The sequence below is a fragment of the Pseudorca crassidens genome, chromosome 14 (assembly GCF_039906515.1).
Source record: "Pseudorca crassidens isolate mPseCra1 chromosome 14, mPseCra1.hap1, whole genome shotgun sequence".
In the NCBI taxonomy this organism is placed as follows: Eukaryota; Metazoa; Chordata; class Mammalia; order Artiodactyla; family Delphinidae; genus Pseudorca; species Pseudorca crassidens.
Window position 1 is genome coordinate 76652086 of NC_090309.1, and position 21455 is coordinate 76673540.

The 21455-nt window shown below is 41.3% G+C and overlaps 1 protein-coding gene across 3 annotated transcripts in view; it reads left to right on the forward strand.

Moving 5' to 3' along the window:
• LDAH (lipid droplet associated hydrolase) overlaps window positions 1–20293 on the forward strand; it is a 95076-nt gene extending 74783 nt beyond the window's left edge. For all 3 annotated transcript variants that reach the window (XM_067703609.1, XM_067703611.1, XM_067703610.1), the window contains 2 exons: window positions 4499–4581; window positions 17756–20293. In XM_067703609.1, the coding sequence (XP_067559710.1) occupies window positions 4499–4581; window positions 17756–17947 (275 nt within the window). In that variant the 3' untranslated portion in view covers window positions 17948–20293. The remainder of the gene's footprint in view (window positions 1–4498; window positions 4582–17755) is intronic.
• Window positions 20294–21455: the final 1162 nt, after the last annotated feature.

The following is a 21455-nucleotide window of genomic DNA, read 5'->3' on the forward strand; positions in this document are numbered from 1 at the left end:
CCCATGTCTCTAGTCAAGGAAATGAGGGGGTTTGTATTGGCTTTTGGGTAGGTACTAGTATTTACTACATCCCTACTTCAAGATGGTCTTGGACCTACCTACCTACCCATCTTCCATGGACCTACCAAACACCTAGCTAGTAACTCCATCCATACTAGTTAACTAGTAACCTAGACAGTTAACTCCATCCTCTTCACCATAACTAAAGTCTACCACATCCATGCCCCCTCCAGAATGTCTTTGGGCTTCTCAAGCCCTGACAAGACCACCTCAGACTGGGGTCTGCAGTTTATTTATGGGAGACCCTCTTGGAAGCACGTCTAGATGCACCTATCCACAGGAGAGCCTGTCTTGGTTCCCGTGATTATTAGTAGTACCCTTATTATTTTAAAGAGAATTTAAATGAAAACTTTTTGCTGTTTACCTCTATTTGTGTGCTTCCTAGTGGCTTCTGTCCTCAGCCACCCTCCCATCATGGAGGTAAATATACCAAACCCTCTTTCTAATCCAGCAAATCTTGTAAGGAGCATTTTTTTAAGAGACTGGTTTTTTTCTTCTAAACCTTATGGCATACTTTGGACATACAGAACCTAACAGCCATTTTAAAGAATATTAAAGTGACTAGAAATAATATCTTGGTCAGAACAGACCAGGAGTAACAATAACATTTTACACTGCAGTGTACACACCCATGTATGGGAGATTTCCTACCTCCAAATTTCACCTGCCCTAATTAAACTGTGCCCAGTTCAAGTAATTCCCTTTGCTTCAGCACCATCAATCCTCCCTCCCCAATATAAAGGCAAAACTGAACAAACTGGGGCATTCTACTGTGAAACTGTGCTAATGGCATTGGATCACATGCCACCAAAACAGCAGGGCAACTTGGCTTCCAACCCCCAAGTTCTACTTCAGAAAACTGTTCGTACATCTCCCCCAGACCTCCTATTGTATCATTCATTGTGGTTTTTCTTCCCTCTGCATTTTCCCTCACTGCTATGGCCAGTGCTTTATGTGGCCTAGTCTGGGGCCAGTCTCAACAGAAGCTCTTAGATTGCCACTCTTGCCTGCAATGATTTGTCCCAGTTTTATACGAGTATCTGCCAGCTTGGCTTACCATGTCAGTGTTCTGGCCTCTCTTGTGATGTCAGCTCTTGCACCACTTCAAGGAAGGCAGCAGGTATTTCCTCCTGACCTGTTTCCCTCCTACGCCCGCAAATAAGGAAAACACTGGCCGAGTCCCTTCCCATTTATTTTATTTAACAGCCCTTAACTCACAGCTGCCATGAACCAAGCACTTGCATAATCACTGGAGAGAACAATAAATGAAATATAGCTGCTGCTATATTTATATATATATATATATATATTTATATAGCATGGTAGGGGAGATAAATGTGAAGAATTTTAACATATCACACTTACGACTGTTATAAATACAGATACAGGTCAGGAATGGTACCAAGAAAAGGAGAAATTAGTTCTATCTAGATAAGTAAGGGAGAAGACAAATGAATTTGGACTTGAAGATCAGTTGGGAATTTTCCAGACAGACAAAATGGCATCAAGATAGGTGATTGAGTTAAACAGAAGGCAGCCTTCTATTGTAGATTATGTGTACTTGGAGAATTTAGTGGCACCATTTAGCCTGGGAGATGAATGTCTTATTGGTCTTCCAACTTTAGCCCTCACTCATTTCGTTCCTCAGCCACTCCACTGGGAGTTGATGTCCTGTAGTGATCTTTAAACGCTAAGCAGATTTCAGAAGATGATGGTAGCAAGTAAAATAGAACATTAGACTCAGTGAGGTTTTTATTACACCTGTATTTAGATTTTTAAGGAAATAAAAGTAAATAAGTACCATTCTTCTAAACCATTCTCTTCCCTTCGTGTTTTGTTTCCATTACTCCTGCTACTAGATATTTCCTTCACTGTGGTGCTTGAAACTGAATTCTGCTAGGTTTCCAGGAATGCTGTTGATAGTCATTGCCAGGAGAAATGTGTTTTCCCCTTAGGAAATTACACTTCTATTTAGTATTATTGTTTTTGGCCACTGTGCTGTGTTATGAGCTTTTTTTTTTTTTTTTTTTTTTTGCGGTACGCGGGCCTCTCACTGTTGTGGCCTCTCCCGTTGTGGAGCACAGGCTCCGGACGCACAGGCTCAGCGGCCATGGCTCACGGGCCCAGCCGTTGCGCGGCATGTGGGATCTTCCCAGACCAGGGCACGAACCCGTGTCCCCGGCATCGGCAGGCGGACTCTCAACCACTGTGCCACCAGGGAAGCCCTATGAGCATTTTTGAGGAAAGAAAAAGATAATTGCTTCCTTGGAGCAATTACTGGAAATGAAACTGGTATTCTACTTTCTAAAAACAACAAAAAAGTACACTTAGATGGGAAACTACCAGGAAAAACAAGAATAAGAATAAAGGTGAGGTGAGGTACATTCCCTGATGAAAAATTTACTTTAAGAAATGTAAGATTCCTTACAAGTTTTTTGAATGTTTATATTTTTTCCAATTCAAGAATAACACTACAGAAAAGTGCTTAAGATGTAAATGTTTACCTCCATGAATTATCAGAAAGCAAGCTCCCATATAACTCCCTCCCAGCTCAAGGATCACCATTGCCTGGATCTCAGAAGCCTCTTTTATACCCCTGCATATCCCACAATCCACTTCTGAGCTCATTCAGGTTGTTGGCAGAATCCAATTCATGTGGCTTTTTGACTGCAGTCCCCATTTTCCTGCTGGCTGTCAGCCAGGGGTCCCTCTCAGCTCCTGGAGGTCAGTCACTTTCAGGTCCTTTTCACATGAGCTCCATTTTCAAACCAACAGTGGTGCATTTAATCCTTCTAGTGCCTTGAATCTGTGACTTCTTCTGCCACTAGCCAGAGAGAACTCAAATTTTGAAGGACTCGTGTGATCAGGGTAGGTCCACTGGGATAATCTCCCTTAAAGTCGTCTCAACTTTATAACATAACCTAGTCATGGGAGTAATATGTCATCACACTCACAGGTTTCACCCACACTCAGAAGGGAGGGATTGTAAAGGGCAAGGAGTATTTGTGTCATCTGGGAATTCTGCCTACCACAGACCACCTGTTTTCTGCTGCTCTGAAATGCTACCTTTGTCAAAAATTAAATATCTATATATGTGTAGTCATTTGTGGAAGAATTTATTTAAAATCAATATTATTTCTTCCTTAAATGTTTGGTAGAGTGGACCAATGAATTCATCTTGCCCTCGAGTTTTCTTTGTGCAGAGGCTTTAAATTACAAATTTAATTTCTTTAATAGATATAAGACGATTGAGGTTATCTATTTATTGTTAAGTAAGCTTCAAATTTGTGTCTTTGGGCAGACTGGCTGTTTCATCTAAGTTATTGAATTTCATGACATAAAGTTGTCCACAAAATTACTTGATTATCCTTTTGATGTCTGTATTATCTGAAGGGTTGTCATTTCTCTTTCCTGATACTGGTAATGTTTTATGTCTTCTCACATTTTTTTCCTGATCAGTCTGCCTAAAGATTTATCAGTTATTGAACTTAATTTTAGTTCCATTTAGTTTCTCAATTGTTTTTCTGGTCTCTATTTCATTAATTCCTGCTGTGAACTTTATTATTTACTTTATTCTGCCTACTGACTGGAGTCAGACCAAATATCTTTCATATCAATATACGTGAGTATGTTAAGTCCCTTTATTTAAGAGAGAGAGACTTTAAATTTTGTTTTTAAAGAAATCTACTTATGATTTCAAGAGACATAACATATGACAAAAGATTAAAAATAAAAGACAAATAGGCAGATGATGCCAAAAAGAAAGCAAAGTAACAATAATAACACCAATCAAAGTAGAATTCAAGGCACAAAGAATCAAATGAAAATTTGTGTAGCAGTACCAGAAAATCACATCAATTCATGTTATCTCTGGCGTTCTTCCTTTTTCTCAGTTATTTGACATCTCGAAAATGAGGGTCACTCTGCTCATTCCACAGTCAGTATAATAGAACTAACCCTCATAAGCAACTCCTAAAGATCACTTAAACCTGTTTTAAAATAAACAGTCTTTTTAGTTGTGTCCTTTTTAAAAAATTATCGAGATGGTTTCATGTTCATAACTATGTGTGGTTTCCCTGGTATACATGATTTATCTGTCAAAATTTGTGATTCTAATCCTTAAATCATAAAAATGCGTTGATCAGGTATGATTACACACATCTGCTGTGGTATCTGACATTAGGCCATCATCCTGCTAACGTTGCTATTGAGAAAGCCAGGCGAGGGTGAGAGAGGTTCTTCCACAGGGCATGCTCTTGTTTCCAGAGACAGTGCATGTTGCTGACTCACATGCCTCTCTTGGCCTCACTAATATCTCACATCACATAGCATTTGGCAAAAGAAAAGAGTAAAACAGGAATATACTACAATTAATTTGACATTTGTGTTTGTTCTATATATTTTAACTGTTTGCCTTTTTTTTTTTTTTTTAATGTAGTTAATGCTGCCTACCTTGGGAGCCAAGAAATGATGGAGGTGGTGAAGAGAGACAATGAAACCATAAAGGAACATTTATCTAAGGTAATCACTTTAGTGCTACAAGGAGGTAAGTAGATGGGCAGCAATACTTACTGAGGATGAAAGGCTAGAGTTGGTTAGACTCTGTAAGACCTCATGGGTTTGTAAATTTCAGATCAAGTTCTACTTCTAGTTAACATTAAGGCAGTCCTTGAAAGTTGCATAGAAAGTAAGTAAAGCTGACTACATAGTTACTTAAATATGTTTTGCCACCTGTTTTTGTTGGGTTTATTTTTAGGATCGATACTTCTCTCTAGAGCTTTGTACTGAAAAGACTCTCAATAATATTTATGGAAGAAATGAGTTATATTAAAATATAAGTGAAACATTGGAAAAGAACTAACATGCCTATGATCTGATGATCCAGTGAGCCCGTCTCTCTTATTCTCCAATGCATTAGAGTAGGAATGCCCAGCTGACACCAAGGCGAGTTTTCTATACAAGCAGGTGCAGAAAGGCAACAATTGAAATATTTAGCATTTTTGAGTTGCTGCTGTAAGTGCTAGAATCTTAACACAGGCGTATTTGGAAGCACAGTTTCTGAAACTGTGAGGGGCCATGGTTTAGAATATGTCTAAGCACCCTAGAATTAAGGTGGCCCTGGTACTCCCATGGCATCATCTGTCTGTCTGTCCATACAGCTGTCTGTCTGTACAGCTGAATAGGATAGAGCTGTACCATCTAACACGGTAACCACTAGCCACATGTGGTTATTTGTGGCTACTCTGAATTGAGATGTGCCATGAGTGTAAAACACACATTGAATTTCAGAAACTTAGTACCGAAAAAATAAGTAAAATAGTTCATTAATATTTTTATATTGATTACCTGTTGAAATGATAATATTTTAGATACGTGGGGGTAAATAACATATATTATTAAAAGAGATTTCATTCGTTCCTTTATACTTTTTAAAATGCAGTTAGTAGAAGTTTTTAAATTACCAGTGTGCCTTTGTATTTCTGTTGGACTGTGCTAATATAGAGCTTTGCAGTCCAGTGCTGAACCGTGACATCTGCTGGATGCAATGAAACGAGCCCCACTGAGTGACCAACTCTTACAGGGCCCAGGAACCTACAATCTGCAAGTAAAATCTTAGATATCCTGCTGGGTTTAGAATCTCTTCATAAACTTTGAGACATTTGACTTAAACTTGCCTATAGTGTTAATTCATATTTCTATAACCTCCCAATACAATTATCTTAAAGCAAGAAATATATATGTTCTTAAAACAATATTTTTAGAATATCGATCTATCGTAGCTTCACCCAGAGAGGACTTTTGAAAGTGCCAGTCTGTGTTTGTCTTACGGCCATAGTGGTCATCATATTTCTAAAATAGCAGTTGGCCAGAGATTGAAATTTTGAAGACAGAGGAAACCCTCATTACCTGAATGGGGGAGGTTGGGGCCTCATAAGGACCCTCTTTCCAGGGCTTTCAACTGTTTCCACTCATTGACGTATGTGAAAATGCAAGAAAAACAGTATTTTATTTTTTAGTTAAATTATAAGTGAATTTGTTTCAAAGCTGTGCTTAAGTTCTCAAGGCTGGAAGTTCATAAAAACAACTCAGTTCCCAGTTAATAATAAGACTGGCAGATGCTCATTTCCAAAATTCACACTTGCTGAATGACTAGACCCGTCATGTGTCAAAGCCTGTCTTACCACCTGTGGAAGCCAGCTGCTGTAAAGTACTCATCATTCCTGGATTCTGTTTGTATGTTGTGCTCAGAAGGAGGTCAAAGGAAGGTGCTAACTTATTCCTGTCCTAAGTTAAATCCATATGCAAGTGTAATCATTCCCAGATAGAGGGCTGCTCATGGTAACTGTGTCAGGACCGTACTTTACTGACACTTTTGTGGGAGAAATATGGGGGTATAATGGTAGATGGCAGGCATTTCAAGGTTAATATTAACACACGGTCACAGGACTAAACTTTTCCAACTACAGGGAATGGTTTTATTTTGTTTTTAAGATAACATGACACGTACTTGTGGAGTTTGGGAAAGCAAGGCATTGTTTAGTTTAATGATGCACAACTACCTGCGATTAATTGAATGTCCTTTCTACCAGCTAAGTTTGAACTCTCCACTAGAATAATACAATTCCAATTCCTAAGTGAAACGAGGTATAGAAAGACAAGAAGTTTATTGCAATTTTTTTGTTTCTGTAATGAAAAAAAATGGAAACATGCTGTAATTTAATATTGGTAAAAGTTGAATCAACATATATCTCAGTCTGCTTGAGAAAGTAAGGAAACTTAAAAGGGCACATAGTTCTAGCAAAATAGTGGGCATTTTCCCCTGCATTCCAAACAACCCTGATAATTAGTCAGACTTGAAAATCAGTTCCCAAGACTAGACATATCCCTACTTTAAATATTCTAGTCAAGGATACTCTGTCTCATTTCTGCCCAAATACAAGCATTCAGAAACCTTGTGCCTCTCCAGGACTGTCCATTGTAAAGATGTTTTGAGCCACACATTTCGTTGCAAGAATCGTTAAATGTATCTATTATTCAACTTTTAAAACGGTTCTGGAAAATGTATCTTTGTGCCATCCAGCCAGGAAGCCACAGGAGATTTAGTCTAAAAACAGTCATTCTGCTACCACATGTGGATGGCTTTGGATTCTTTCTCCTCCTCTAAAAAACTATTATATCATAATCAGCAGACTTTGGTTCTAAATTCAAATTTTTTACCACTGAATTTCCACATGAAGAGAACTTTTTATCTTCTTGAGGGAAATGTGCCTTTTTAACTCTGAAAAATCTCCGGAGCTGATTGTCTCCCTTCCTTCTTTCCAAGGTCTAGAGACTTTACAGTGTCAGACACTGCTGCAGCACTACATAAGGTTATTTCCCTTTCTTGAAGCAAATATGTCAGACTCAGTTGTTTCCAAAAGAATATAGTAGGGCCTGTGGCATCATAGGTTGTGTTCTTTCTTCACCTGACTAAATTCTACCTGTCCTTTAAGACTTGGCTCCATTGTCATCTTTTTTTTTTTTTCTTGTGCGGTACGCGGGCCTCTCACTGTTGTGGCCTCTCCCGTTGCGGAGCACAGGCTCCGGACGCGCAGGCTCAGCGGCCATGGCTCACGGGCCCAGCCGCTCCGCGGCACGTGGGATCCTCCCGGACCGGGGCACGAACTCATGTCCCCTGTACCGGCAGGTGGACTCTCAACCACTGCGCCACCAGGGAAGCCCTCCATTGTCGTCTTTAAGAGGGCTTCCCCAGCCCCTGGTTTTGGTTAGAAGTCCCTCCCCTCGGCTCCCATGGCTCCATATGTAAAGTTATCATATTGCATTTATCACACAGTATTTAAACAGTCGGTTTTCCCCTCTCACCCACCTTGAAGGTTTTTCTCATCTTGGTATCCCTGTGGCATAACACCATGCATGATACCTGGTGAACCATCAATAGATGTGTACTAGATGAACGGACAGGGACGCTGTTACAGATTCTAAGCCTTTTTGTGCCGTGGATCTCTCCAGCTGTGTCGTGTGTGGACTCCTTCTCAGAATAATTTTTTTAAGCGCATGAAATAAATACATGAGATTACCAAAAAAAAATTATATTGAAGTATAGTTATCAAAATATATTAAAAGCAAATTTGTGATATATAATTTGTGCATCTTTAACAAACTAAATAATGAGATATAATAGCAGTCAGAATTACTATTGTAAATATGTAGTGATATGCATAAACTTTTAGTTACTTAAAACAATTTTACTGTAATTTGAAATTTTCAGTAATTTTATAGATGACAAAAGATAGGTATTTCTAATATTCTGTGGTTTGTTGCCTGTGTTCATAATTGAAGGAAATACTAAATTATTGTTAGAGGTTAGCAAAAAAAATGATATATTCTTTTTCCCATCCAAGTTTACATTACTCCGCTCCCCTCAACTGCCACTGCATCTACCCATGAAACTGCGTGGACCTGTAGATCCCAGGTGAAGAAGTTGCTTTGAGGCACTAGAAAAGGTTAGGGAGTATCGTACTGTGGTTTGGTCACTGGCCTGAGAACAAGAAGCCATGATATGCTACACTAAAGAGACTATTTTGAGTTGTTAGGGAACCATTGAAGGATTTAAGGAAGGGGGTAATAATCAGGGTGATACTCAGAATGTTTGACAACCATATGACATAACCACTGACCCATCAGAACATATGCCGTCTGTGAACAGCCAGTTCAGAGGTGCCAGTTCATATCAGTTAGTCCTAGGAATGTGGCTAGATTAACCAATGAGAGGGATTATTTGGGGGGAAATGTGTATCAGAATGTTGGAAAAGAATGAAATTTGAAGTGGGAAAACTGTTTAGAAGACTTTTACAAGAACTAAGGCAGTGGAATTGGGGATAAAGAAGGGGTAGAATTTGGAAAGATTTAGGAAGTAGAATCAAAGACACTTAGTACCCATAGGATATGAGAGAATGGAGATGGAGTCTAAGGTTAGTTCTCTGTATTTGGATTTTGTAACAAGATAGGGAATATGGGAGAAGAAGCGCCAGCACGCTGTGGGAGCTGGTTGAGAAAGCAGTTCATTTTGGTACTTTTGTTTGAGATACCTGTGGGACATCCGGGGGACACGTGTCTGGCAGGTAGCTGGATATATGGGTGTGAAGCCTAGAAGAGGAATCTGGGCTGAATTTTGATTTGGGAATGATGAGGATATATTTGGAGTCATGAGCATGGAAATAGTAACCCAAGGAAGTATGTAGTATGAGGAGAGAATACATCTAAAGGTTGACCCTTGGGGAACACATTTAAAGGTTGGGAGGAAGGAGAGGAACTAATGAATAAGACGGAAATGGAGGGGGGAGGGACGGGAATGAGAACCAGGATGGAATAAAGCAGAGTAAGAGAATCAACTGTGCATTTTCACCACGCCGGTCCCAGTCCTTCCGGGAGCCGCTGGGGTATGCTGTGCGTTATGAGGCACCTGGTGTGTCTGAGGCAAATAGGAGGTCAGCATTCCCATTCTGTCATTGTTCTCAGCTATAAGGGGATATAGTCTCATTCAAAGAAAAGTGAATTAGTGTTTGGTTTAGAAACTTGAAGTTTTCATTTAAAACTCACTTAGGAGGGAAATTCTAAACTGCCGTGACCATCCTTGGCCTAGGCTTATGGAAACAGCTGGTGTGTGCTACTGCCAGACCAAATCTGAACATCACTATCAGTCAACAGGGGTCTGCAATTGTTCCCAGCGAGAGCACATGAGACGCTGCTTTCTGATGAAGGTAGGCAGCGGTGGAAGGACTTCCTGCAAAGTGGTGCTGCCCCTGCCCCCAGAGGGCCAGCCTGGGGCCAACAGTGTGGTTGGGAAAGGGGCAGCGTGTCCTCAGGAACAGAGACCCCTCTGCTACGGCTCTCCCCATCCTGCTTAGCCCGCCTGAGCCCAGAGGCGCATGTTGCCTTTGGGAACAAACAAACCTTGCACAGTTGTTTGCAGATCTGGGCATGCAAATCCTTCGGACATGCACACGTCCCGCTTAGTGGAGCATAGGATGTGCTCTCTGGACCAGCTAACCAAGACGGCCTTTCCGCCAACCTCGGTCTGAAACTGATGGTTAGTTCTGCCTGTTTAATTTGAAGTCTGTTCAGAATATCATAATCATCCTGGAAATAGATAGGTTTGTTTGTATCTCAATCATTTTGACCTTGAGAGCTTCATTTTAGGCACTCATTTGTGGCAGCATACCCTTGAGTTTTCTAGTGGAGCGTGATCGGGGAGCAGAATCTTCAGAGGTACAGCATGAGCTTCAAATTCCAGCTCCACCATTTGCTTACTTATGTGACCCTGGTTAATTTACTTGACCTCACTGTGTCTCCTTTCTTCATCAATAAAATGGTTTAATAATACTATCTATTCTCACGCAGTTGTTCCAAAACTATAATGCTATATGCAATTCATATAAAGACCTTGCAAGAGTGTCTGGCCATGTACTAAGCATTCAATAAAAGTTTATTATTACAAAGTTAGTTATATCCTAGATATGCCTCTGAGTACTTTAAAAAGACTTTGGCTATCTTTTCCTCCCCCTGCGCACCCCTTCAGATATTTTCATTCTTTAATGAAAGATTTTGGTAATATTAAATATGAAGCCAAGTGACCCTGGAATGCCCCAATCCCATTCTGGCCACTGCTTCCCATAAAATGCCTAAGGGAGATGTTGTATAGGAACAGCAGTGAAGGAAGACACAGTAGTACTTAAACTTTACCAGGACTTGGGCCCAGTACGGAGAATTCAGATGAGCTGGAATTGGCCATTTCTCTAAGTTAGTTAAGCAAGACCCTTCCCAGCACGTCTGCCAGTTTCCTGAGGCATATAACCAGGGAGAAACAGAAGCACAGGAGGATAAATTTGCTCCCAGTGCCTCATACTCTGCTGCCTCACCAGAGGAAGATAGATGCCTTGGGTCAGCTTCTCACTCCAGACCCAGGTAAGAAAGAGACGAAGCTAGTTGCTCTGGAAGGAGCAGTGACTTACATTTGGGAATGAACAGGTTCTGGCCCTTTACACTTGGATCGTGCAGAAAGAAGAGAGCCCCATTTTGCAGGGCTTTTGATGCATGACTATTCCAGTTACTGGAGAGTAGCCCAGTCCCTAACCTGCTTGGACTTCCTACTCCTTTCGCACCCAATTCCCACTGCTCCCCTAGATGCCTTCAGGGGGAGCAGGGCTTGGTGCTTGTGAAGGATTGTGTGTTCACCTCTGTCCTCAGCCACTTTTTTTAATTTTTAGGGATTTTAGTTCCCTTTTTTAAAAAATAAATTTATTTTATTTTTGGCTGCCTTGGGTCTTCGTTGCTGCACGCAGGCTTTCTCTAGTTGTGGTGAGCGGGGACTACTCTTCCTTGCGGTGCACAGGCTTCTCATTGCAGTGGCTTCTCTTTTTGCGGAGCACAGGCTCTAGGTGCGCAGGCTTCATTAGTTGTGGCTCACGGGCTCTGGAGCACAGGCTCAGTAGTTGTGGCACACAGGCTTAGTTGCTCTGCAGCATGTGGGATCTTCCTGGACCAGGGATCGAACCCGTGTCCCCTGCATTGGCAGGTGGATTCTTAACCACTGCACCACCAGGGAAGCCCTGATTCTCATTTTTTTAAGAATGGAAATTGAGCCAGTTCTAGATAAAAGAAAGAAAGGAAACAAGGTAAATCGGAAAATGAATTTTCTGAACTATCTCCCTTTCTTCAGCAGTTGTTCAAGTTCTTAAAAATGGTTGCTCAGAAAGGCTGCAGTGAACTGTTAAAGCTTTGTGACTGCTACCTCTCTGTTCCTGAGAGGGCTGGGATTTTCAAATAACTGAAAGGAGATGCTTATGTTACAGAATAGGTTTCCTTTAAGGTTGCAGGGTCGAGGCTTAAGTGTCTGACTTCGCGGGGAGGGTAGAAGCAGCAGCCTGTTGCTCCTGTCCAGCAATTCCTATGATGCCTGTAGTCCTAGTCAGCTACTGAATAGAAAGAAGTAATTCAGATAGAGATTTTTTTTCCAGTTTTATTGAGATAGAATTGACACATAACATTGTATTAGTTTAAAGTGTACAACATAATGATTTAATACATGTATATATTGCCCAGTGATTATCACAAGTTTAATGAACATCTATCACCTCACTTAATTACATTTTTTTTTCTTGTGATGAGAACTTTTAATGTCTACTCTCTTAACGACTTTCAAATATTACAGTATAGTGTTAACTATAGTCACCATGCTGTATATTACATCCCCAGAACTTACTTATCTTATAACTGGAAGTTTATACCTTTTGACCACCTTCACCCGTTTCCTCCACCCCCTACCCCCTGCCACTAGTAACCACCAGTCTGTTTCTGTGAATTCGGTTTTTTGTTTTAGACTCCACATGTAAGTGAGATCATACAATATTTGTCTTTATTTGTTTGACTTCACTTAGCATAAAATACCTTCAGGGTCCATTCATGTTGTCGCAAATGGCAGGATTTCCTTCTTTTTTTATAGCTGAATGATATTTATTATCACCAGATAGAGACTTCTGTGTATGGCTTTTTTCATGTTTAATATTTTACGATGTTGTTATATCATTGGAAGTGATTTTTGTTAGTTATTAGCTAAATCAAATATATAAACTTGTACCATAATGTGGTTTCTAATATGTCTTTTGTTCTTAAAATAAATCCTCTATTAGTAATGCATAAAAGCCAGCAACTCAGTGAATACGAAAACAAAGCTTTGTTGCATCAATCAGGGCAGAAGTCAGGTTTTCCTGCTTCTGGCTCCTACAGTACTTTGTTCGTACCTCTCTCTGCCTGTTGTGTTTAAGGGCCAGCTTGTACATGCCTGAGTTCTTCGCTACTCTGGAGCTTCTCCAGGGCAGAGCTGTCTTACTTCTGAATTTCAACCACTTAGCCATTGCCAGATGGGAGATAGGTTTAGAGTCATTTTGGGTGGAAATGCTGGGAATCTGCAGTTTCAGGAGCAAAAAGTTAAAAAAAAAAAAGCCATTGGAAAAGACAACTGTGGCTGCTCTATGGGGGCAAGCTGCAGCAATTTGCAGGGACATTTTAACAGGGACATGTATCCTTAGGGGCAACTGAAGAGTTAAAGGAAAATATATCTGTGAGCACAGAGACTATCTGTGATAACTATGGTTATCACAGTAACCATAATTCCACCTTACTATAGAAGGTACACAGAGAAAAGCAAAATCCTGGGCAATTAAAACCTAGAATTGAGAAAATTAAATGTTGTGTTTAATAGAGAAACGATTACTTAACGTAACAATTTGGAAATAGAATAATTTTCATCTCAATAATGTATACTCTTTATCAACTCTCATGCATATCAAAGCAAGTGCCAAGGAGAAATAAGCTATAGGAAATAATTTATTTTCTTGTAAACATTTGATTTAAACATCCTTCTGATAGCCTGAGATTCTTGGTTAACAATTCCAGTATTTCCATCACCCCTGTGGCATGCAGCACCCCAGAACTGTATACATCAACTTTGTGCGTGTCGGTGATTGTCACATGCAGGTAGTTTTCATAACCAGTTTAAGACCTCTCAGTCTTCAGGTTTGTGTTTTCATACCATGGTTCAGTTTATTCTTAATTGTAAATAGTAGTAAAAGGTACTGATTAGGAATGCCATCTCTGGATTTATAACTCGGTTTTTCACTGGGTTATATTCACTAATTGCTTCAACTTAAGCAAGTTAGTCTCTCTAAGCCTAAGTTTTCTTTTCTGTAAAACAGGAATAAAATACCTTCCTCAGAATATTATTATAAGGACTCAGTGAATACAAAACTTAGCATAGAGCCTGGCAAATCATTCTCAGTTTTCATCAGGTCATCGTTATTTGTTGCGAATCATTTTTACATATCGACATAGTAGTAGTGTACACTCTTCACCACTACGCTTTGGTGTCCGATTATTTCTTTCTTTATACTTCACCTGTCCTTCCCCCTCCCCCACCACTACCACCACACACCCCATACTTTTCCAGTTTCCTGTTTCAGGTTACAGGTGCAGAGTCCTCTGTTCGGATCTATTGCCTGTGACTTATAATCTGTAGGGATCAGGAAGTATCTTGAGCCAGTGTATTATGTAAAGGCAATAGAAATAACCACGTGTTTGACTTGTAAGCCAAGATTTTCTTACAGAGCCCTTCTTCTGAAGAAGAACTTAAATAAACAATACAAAACAAAACAAAAAGACCTTACCCCACTATCACTTAGAAATGTAACCAAATACAGCCCCCTCAAAATGATTACAGTGTGGAGGATTGAGAGGTGAAATCAGATGAACATATGGGAAACCTATGATCCTCACTGTTATGCCGTCTTGAACACTGACATCACTTTGTGTTGAGGTTCCTAGCATATGCCTTGGGCAGCGCATGCCCCATAACTACCTGGACAGGACTTGTCTCTTGATACCTGAAGGTAGGGGTGGGTTCCTGTAATCCATATTTATTACTCCTGCTCAACTGTCTGATACCTTCATGCATGAGGGGAGGAATGGCGCTTCCCCAGTGCTCAGGCTTATCAAGCTGGATTTCTCAGTAGAGATGGTTCCAGTTGTAATCGCCTCACTGAAAAGGAAACGCTCCATAGAAATCGTCTTTGAAGAGTTAGGCGGAAAGTAACAGCAGGTGCCACAGTGATGCTTTCCTCCTTGTCAAAGCAACTTCATTGGGGGAGGTCTTTCCTGCCTTGCTTTCCTTCTAGGTGACCCTTTTGTGTTAGGGTTTTTCATAAGACCTCACCACCGTAGCTTGTACTGGTGTGAGGACTCCCACAGTACCCTTCTCAGTGTCCTAGTGTCTTCGGGCAAGGGTGCAGTGGAGCAGAGGAACAGACCTGATGGACACAAGCCCAAGTCTGAATTTTGCATTTCTAGATTTCTCAACACTGTTTCATACTCTGAGGAAGTGTTGAACAGCTGTGCATAATGACTGTTCCAGATGCTATTTCCTAGATATAATTTAAAGGATTCTTGGTGCTAAGAGTAGGGAGTGGTTTAGAGAGAATCTAAAGTTATTAGCCCTATTGGTAGATCCTTAATGCCTGCAGACAGCTTGTACTCCCAGCAGTATTACAAGGGGAAGCTGGCAGGGTGGTTGCTGAGGAATTCTGAGAAATTTATTTTTTCCACAACTGGCCAGAATAGTCACCCACTGGTTGTGAGGTTGCAGCATTTTAGAGCTACAGAGAGACCGGCACCAGGAAGAAGGAACCAGGCAACTGCCAGGCTCTCCTGTTCTCCAGGAATCAAGAGGAACTTCATACACTGCTGAGAGCCCTAGCAAGATGAAGTGTGGCTTGGGACCTTTGGCATGCCCAGGAATGGTTGTAGTGACAAAAACAGGAGAGTAGGAAGAGGAAATTCAGTGAGAAATCTGTGAGCCACAGATCCTTTGCAGCTTTCAAAACCAAAGCCCAGGTGAAAGCCAGAAAAATCCCTATGAAGTGTTTTGGAATAAGTCTACAACTCAAAGTTTATTTGTCAGTAATTGACTCTCTGGAGTACTACATTAAATATTCTCCTCTTTAAAGTGTTTTTTAATTAACCATCTCTTTAAATGTTGGTTACATCATAACATTACTGTAATAAAAGTTGGTATTTTTATAAGAGTGATCTCACCTGTCCGTATTCAGATAATGGATTTAATGATACAAGTAGAAAATTATCCAGTGGGCAATAACACGTATTTCCCATATCCTCCTCCCGCCTCTGCTTGATCCCCTCCAATCTCTTCGTCACTGCAGCTGGAGTAAGTTTCCTACCATACAGACTTAATCACGTCACTTCATTGTGTGAAGTCTTTTGTTAGCTCCTGTGGACTTCAGAACAAGGTACCACCTCCCTAGTGGGGCACAGAGGCTGTTCATGATTTCATCTCTCTCCACCAGCTCTCCAGACTTATCTCCGATATTCCAGCCTTTTTTTAAAAATTTATTTATTTATTAATTTTTGGCTGTGTTGGGTCTTCGTTGCTGTGTGCAGGCTTTCTCTAGTTGCGGCGAGTGAGGGCTACTCTTGGTTGTGGTGCGTGGGCTTCTCATTGCAGTGGCTTCTCTTGTTGTGGAGCATGGGCTCTAGGCATGCAGGCTTCAGTAGTTATGGCGTGTGGGCTCAGTAGTTGTGGCGCACGGGATTAGTTGCTCCACAGCATGTGGGATCTTCCCAGACCAGGGCTCGAACCTGTGTCCCCTGCATTGGCAGGCGGATTCTTAAGCACTGCACCACCAGGGAAGCCCAGCCATTTTAAATTACTTCCAATTCCCAAGCGTGCCATGCTCCTTCATACTTTTTATTTGCTTGGTATACTCCCCACAGTGTGCTCCCCCAACTTGAAAACTCAACTTGGACATCAGTGCTCTAGGGAACCTTTCCTGCCCACTGGTTCCCACCCGATGCCCTTATCTGGGCTAATTATCTTGTGGACGTGGTGCCTCCAGTCCCTCCCTCCCCCAGAGACTGTCTTATTATCTGTTTTCCAGGTTCCTAATACAGAGTAGATGCTCAGTAAGTATTTGCTGAATAGATTAATGATTAAGTGTTTGAATGAGTGAACAAATTTGGTGTGTTATGGAAACTACAAGAGACTGTAACTAGCCACTTATGGCATAACTCTTTGTTTTCAGTGATAACAGATGTCAGAGGGGGCTTAAAATTTCGTTTTGGGGGGTTTTTGGTAGAAATTACCAGTATGTACCCTTCTGAATAGGATTTCACTTTTGTTGCGTTTTTTTTTTTTGTCAGAAATACAGAAGTAAAACATAGTTTTTCAGTGAAGAACAGCAGCTTAGAGCTAGACGTAGAGATAAAGATGTGTGTGTGTATACGCTTATAAATGTATATGTGTATATACACATACATACACATATATACATATTTATATATACATAGGTGGTGTATATATGCTTATGTGCCCATACATATGTACACATATGTGTGCATATGTACACATTTGTATGTGTATATACATATATGTGTATGCATGAACATGTGTGTGTGTGTGTGTATCAGAGATTGGTACAGATCAATAGTCAATAAGCGTCTTAGTGATGCCTCAAAGGAAGATCTGTCTCCATCCAGCCTGCTTGCTTTCACCTGAAGTAGGATTGTAACACCTTCCCACTGAATCAGCACACTCTCCTACTACCTGGAGCCTATTCCTAGAAATGTCATAGACACTCAGAGTTCTGATAACATTTCATCTGCTACATTAAGAAGCAGAGTCCATCTGATTCATCTTTGCATACATCCAACAAACATGTCCCATATGCCTACATGTGGCTGTATGAAAACTATTAAGTGCATAATGAATGGTTACTAGTTACTCAGTGATTATGTCTCAATAACTCTTCCTTGCCCTCATCGGCCATCTCTCCAGTGTCCATCTCAACCTCAACATACACAACTTTGCTGGCGAGTCCTTTTAGTGGATCATGGGTGATGTATCACACCAGGCTCTCCCTGCATGAGTTCCTTTCCATCAGATGCCAAGGTTCGCTCCCATAAACCATGAAAGCTCACTGCCTTGAGAGCCACTCTCCGGAGGGAGCCTTGGGACTCGCTTATAGGGCCAGGTGCAGGGGCTGTTTTCAAAGCATTACAGGTTGCTGGTGTCGTATCCGTGTTGGGAGGGGAAGTGTTTTCTAATAAATTTTTTTGTCTTGTCTTCTAGCTTACATTTTACTATGGTACTATAGATGGTTGGTGTCCAAAAGAGTACTATGAAGACATGAAGAAAGATTTTCCAGAAGGAGATATTCGACTCTGTGAGAAAAAAATACCTCATGATTTTATCCTCTATTTTTACCAGGAAATGGCAGATATGGTAGCTGACTGGCTAAAGGATGATCTGTCCAAAATATAAATACTGACACAAGGAGCAAGCACTGACAGCTAGTACATAAAGGCAGTAGGTGTACTTAGTAGTAAGTAGTATACTTAGTAGGTAAATGTTTAATTTGAATGTTGGATATTAGAAGAGAAAAACAGTGAGACCCTCTTGGCTTAAAAACTATCAGCTCCCAGCTCCCCATGCTACAGACTGAAATAAACACAGTTGATCAATATTCCATAGGATTAACAACACATTTTCCAAGACTCAGGGAACACAGTGATCTAAACAAAGTCTCTTATGTTTGCACGAGATGCCCAGTGGCACCATACAGTTTATTTTGGTAGGCAAGATCCTTTCAGACAAAAGGAAATCTAAATTTAGTTGATTTTAATTGAGTTACGATGTAGAATAGGCTCCCCTAGAGAAAATTATGAAAGACCTACTAGAAAATGTAAGAGACCGCTGAATGTTAAGTGTGTTGTCGGATATGTGAAGCATGTGAGATCATGAGAAGGATACACTCAAGTCCCGCTGACTGCAGAGATGGTTGATGATAGATAGAAACATTCCATTTTCTCCTAGAGGAAATCCCTCACGGTGTCCCATTCCTTAAGGACAATGGGATGTTGTCCTTCTTCTCAAACCCTAAAGCCCCCTGATGAAAGATTCACCTCTGATATGTGCCAGCCCAGTGGTGAGCACTGTATGAGTTATGACCCTTTGGCGTGGCTGCCATGTCAGAGCAAATGACTTCTCAGAGGGGAGGAGCCACGCTCCAGGCAAGCAGTGCTCTTGGCCCCGGAAAGGAGCCGGTAGATGCCTAAGCCTCTGGCGCAAGGCTGCATACAGAGTCCTTATTGGCAACTGTGTAGGGAAGCCTTCTAGAAATCTGATGTTAGGAGCTCGGTCTCATGGCTTGAAGTGCCTTGCATATAGGAGATGCTCAGTAGTACTAAGCAAGTACTGGGTACGTCATGCTGCTGGAATGAAGAGTAACACGCCCAGCTTTCCTTTTAGCGTGACCTTACAACATTGCTTCCTATTTCAGGAGTCCACATGTATGAAATTATGTCTGATAAACCAAAGGTTACCAGAGCTTAAAAAATGATAAGAAGTAAAATGATAAAGTAAATTTCCTGTTTATCATCTAAGCACCAAATGAATTTTCAAAATAAGTGTTTTACCCCCACTTTCTGACCTTGCCTGGCCTGATCTCTGTGTGTTGGGGGAGGAGGGGTACAATCCTAGCATCCTCCTGAGTTAGACTCGGGTCAGAGTCTCTCTGTTAAGCTGAAAAGCCACTTTCTCAGTGCTTCTTGTAGAGAAGGAAGAATCAGATTTCAGGAGATTGAAGTTCATTGTATTTCATTAGGAATTAAGCAAAAATGTTTCCGTGCATATGTATTAGGTGATAGGGTATGCGAACTCTGGAGGTCTTACTGTCTGTGTGATTTTAGACAACTTCATCTAATTTCTCCATGCCTCAATGTCCTCATTTATAAGATAGGATTAATAATAATATGTACCTCATATTGTTGAAGAATTCAATGGGATGATTAAATAAAAGCCTTTAGCACAATGCCTGACCAAGAGTATCTTCTCAATAAAGACTGGCTATATTAATAATAATTATTATTAAACATCATCATAATAAAAAATAAAAGACTAAAGTTGGTAAGCAGTGGATGAAATCCATTTTCCAGAAGCATTTCTGCCTGTATATCCCGGTCAGCCACTTGAATGGCCCTTGTCAAAGATTTAATAACTTCATCTGGGGTTATCTAGGGCTGATTGAAAGGCCTAAACTGGAAATCATGACCAGTTGTTCTCAGTCTGCTCTGGACCATGGGGGAGAATCTCCAGAGGCAGCCCCTGTGGCTTTTTGTGGCCAGGTGTCCAAGGCAGCAGCCCTTTCACCATTGGCCTCTCCACTCAACCCTTGGAGAGCCAGTGACCTCCAAAGGCTTGATTTTTCGTTATCCTACATTATATTAAAATTAAATTTAATTCCAGACGTGAGGAGACACAACAACTTAATATAATACCTGATTCTGGATTAGATGTTTTTGTTATTAAAAAAAGCTGTTGGGACAGTTTGCAGAACTTCATTGAATGGGATCTGAAGATTAGCTGGGAATAAGAGACCAGTGTTAATTTTCTGATTTCACTGGTTGTATTGTGGACAAGTAGGAAAATGTCCTTATTTGTACTGAAGACACACAAGTGCCAGGGAACCATGGGGCATTATGTCAATTTACTCTCAAATGGTTCAGAGAAAAATAAGTTCTTTGTTCTTGCAACATTTTTGTAAGTTTGAGATGATTTTGAAATATATACGAATAATTATTTTTTAAAAAAATACACTCTCCTTCTGCATCTGTCTCTTATTGCTTCTTTTACAGAAAGTGAATTACTTCTTCTAGGAAGTAAATGAAGACTGGGGTTCAAATCCTGAATCTGTCATTTGTCAGGTTTGTGATGTTCAGAGGCTTAACCTCCCCGAGCCCTCTCCTTCGCTCCCCCACTGGCCCTCATCTACAGAAGTACTTGCATTAGCTTTTGGACTTCGGAAGGGTTTTTGTTTGTCTTTAATGGGGTCAAACGAGGTCTTGCATATAGTATTTAGCACCCTGCCTGGTAGATGCTCTATTAAATGGTACCTAAAGGAGAAGGATAGCAAACTCGTCTTCTACACTCTCTTCTCTTTGGTGCAATGGAGGACTCCTCGATGTCCCAGCTTCTGCAGTGTTTCACCCAGCCTGAAATTTGATTCTAATCGTCTCAGCGTTTCTGGTTCATATTGGTGAAGGAGGAGGCCACTCGCTCACCCGACACAGCTTTCTGACCCCAGGCCATTGCAGGCCTCCCACACACAGCCCAGGACACCCAAACATCCCCTCGAGGAGCTTACAGTCCTTTGAAAAGATGTAGGAAGCAAAGTGTTTCTTAAATAACACGAGGCATCATCTTTGTTCCTGGCCCCCTCTTGCCAGAGGGAAGAGATGTCCTTGGGCTTCTCCTTTCCTTGCTGGGTGGGGCTTAAGGAGCAGGCAGTGCCTGGGCCTGAGTGTGCTCTGTGAACTAGTACATCTCTGAGGACTTAAGGCTGAAGCTGTCCTGTAGGAGTGCCGAGGACAGGAAAGATTTCCGTTCCCAAGGGGCTGAGATTCCTGCCTCTGTGCCCTGGAGGTGTAGGTGAGTGATCACAGTGGCCCACGTGGGGAGCCAATGGGGGACATGGGTCTGTCCTCTCCAGCAGGTTGAAGGCATCTCCAGAGCAAAACGGTGAGGGCCGGGGAAGGCTCCGGGTTGCCACAGTTCTGTAAAGAGAAAACTGCTGGAGGGAGGGTGTGGCAGGGCTGCTCCTGGTGCCAGGAGGACAGGTGGAACTTGGGTGGGTTTGGAAGAGAAGAGAACAAGTCCAGAGAAAGAGCGTGCTGCTCACCCTGCACTTTCACAGCGTCTCATTCAGGCCTCACAGTCGTGTGTTACCACGAGGGTGCCAAGCAGGTGACGTGCTCAAGACCTCACAGCTACT